The sequence below is a fragment of the Branchiostoma floridae genome, chromosome 7 (assembly GCF_000003815.2).
Source record: "Branchiostoma floridae strain S238N-H82 chromosome 7, Bfl_VNyyK, whole genome shotgun sequence".
NCBI lineage: Eukaryota > Metazoa > Chordata > Leptocardii > Amphioxiformes > Branchiostomatidae > Branchiostoma > Branchiostoma floridae.
This window is the reverse complement of record NC_049985.1, coordinates 18,599,010-18,600,698: the sequence shown is the minus strand read 5'-3', so window position 1 is coordinate 18,600,698 and position 1,689 is coordinate 18,599,010. Positions and strand designations below refer to the sequence as shown.

Sequence of the window (1,689 nt, the reverse complement as noted above, 5' to 3'; positions counted from 1 at the left end):
GTCATTGATGTTGATATTGGCAACGCAAGTCGCAATAAACATTATTATTCTGTTATCTGCACTTATTGTTACATTTTTGCAGCATAACTTGACGTTTTCTGAGAATACCCAATTTTCATGGGTTTGGCCAATGTAATCAAATTGATGACGTCATAATTACGTCATCTTACGTCAACGTAACGTCAAACGTCAAATACTTGTCAGATATTATGTCGAAATCATGTCCTGAAAATTTGGTGGCCCTACGGCACGTCGTTTTAGAGTTATAGGACTTAGAAGTGGAGGGCCTCAAAAGCCCCCCCCCCCCCGGTCCAGGGATGACCAAAAAAGCCCGGTCTGAATAGGGTTAAGTGGTAAGTACGGGAATCTGACGGGTTTTGGAGCACACAGACACGCCGTAGAACTTAACATGCAGGCAAAACTTTGTGTGCCATCGGGCTGCGGATTGTACGTGCCAGTACCTGCCATGTACAGCCGGAACGTTTTCAGAAATACGTGGCGGGCGTGGTCTCCCCCTCCCCCCCAAAAAAACCTACAATGTACGGACAAATTGAACGTACGGCGGGTTGTGCCCTTAGCTTTAAAGACACTGCGGACGCTACTCCAGACCATTTAATGTCATACAAATGATATCCTCTGGGAACCCCAAAACCTATGCGAGCCTGCGAATAAAAAACGTTTCGCCAAAAATCGTTGCCTTTGTTAAGATTATATATAAGACATCTTATAAATAGATTCTTCATTTATGTTCTTTCACGGCTAGTTATCATTGAAATGTGCCAAATAGCGAATTTAGGTTCCAAATGAAAAGGTCGAGATTTGAAAGAAACAAGCAATCATCAATATGAACAAAGCTCCTTCATATAGGTTACCCCGTGGTGAGGTGAACTTGAGTTTTTATTTAATCTGTCTCTCTCATCTGGTATCATTCCTAAGGAATGGAAGACAGCTAAGGTGACCCCAATACACAAAGGGGGGGACAAAGAGGATCCAAATAATTATAGGCCTATATCTGTTCTTCCAGTCATCATGAAAGCCTTTGAAAAAGAGGTACATGGTCAGTTCCTGGAATATCTCCACCATCACAGCATTCTCTCTGAACAGCAGTCTGGGTTCCGGCCAGGTCATTCCACTACTACTACTTTACTGGATGTCACTGACCATGTGTATCAAAACATTGACAGTGGAAACCTAGTGGGGGCTGTGTTTTTAGACCTGAAAAAGGCTTTTGATACAGTAGATCATTGCCTGTTACTGAAGAAACTGTCCTGGATTGGGGTTAAAGATGTAGAACTCAAATGGTTCACAAATTACCTATTTGATAGAAAGCAGACAGTGTCTCTAGACGGTTGTGTATCTGATTATCTCCCAGTGACAGTAGGTGTGCCACAAGGGTCAATCCTTGGGCCATTGTTATTTATTGTGTTTATAAATGATCTACCTGACTGTATCTCCAACAAAGTATGTCTCTATGCTGATGATACGGCAATTTTTTGCTCCAGTAATGACACTAGGTACATTGAAGCCACTCTGAATTCAGAACTCTCCCACATAGCTACGAGGGGCGTTCAATAAGTAATCGTCCTGACCCACTTCTAGTTGTCTGATCTAGATGAAATTGTGTATGTGTAATAATTCATATCTCTATAGATCATGTGCAAAAAACAGCTCTGAACTAATTGTGGTTTT

At 41.9% G+C, this 1,689-nt stretch overlaps 1 protein-coding gene across 1 annotated transcript in view; it reads left to right on the top strand.

Moving 5' to 3' along the window:
• The first annotated feature begins 1,029 nt into the window (after nt 1-1,029).
• LOC118420133 (CXXC motif containing zinc binding protein-like) overlaps nt 1,030-1,689 on the top strand; it is a 1,297-nt gene continuing 637 nt past the window's right edge. Inside the window, exon 1 of the mRNA XM_035826839.1 lies at nt 1,030-1,050. Coding sequence (XP_035682732.1) covers nt 1,030-1,050 — 21 coding nt within the window. The remainder of the gene's footprint in view (nt 1,051-1,689) is intronic.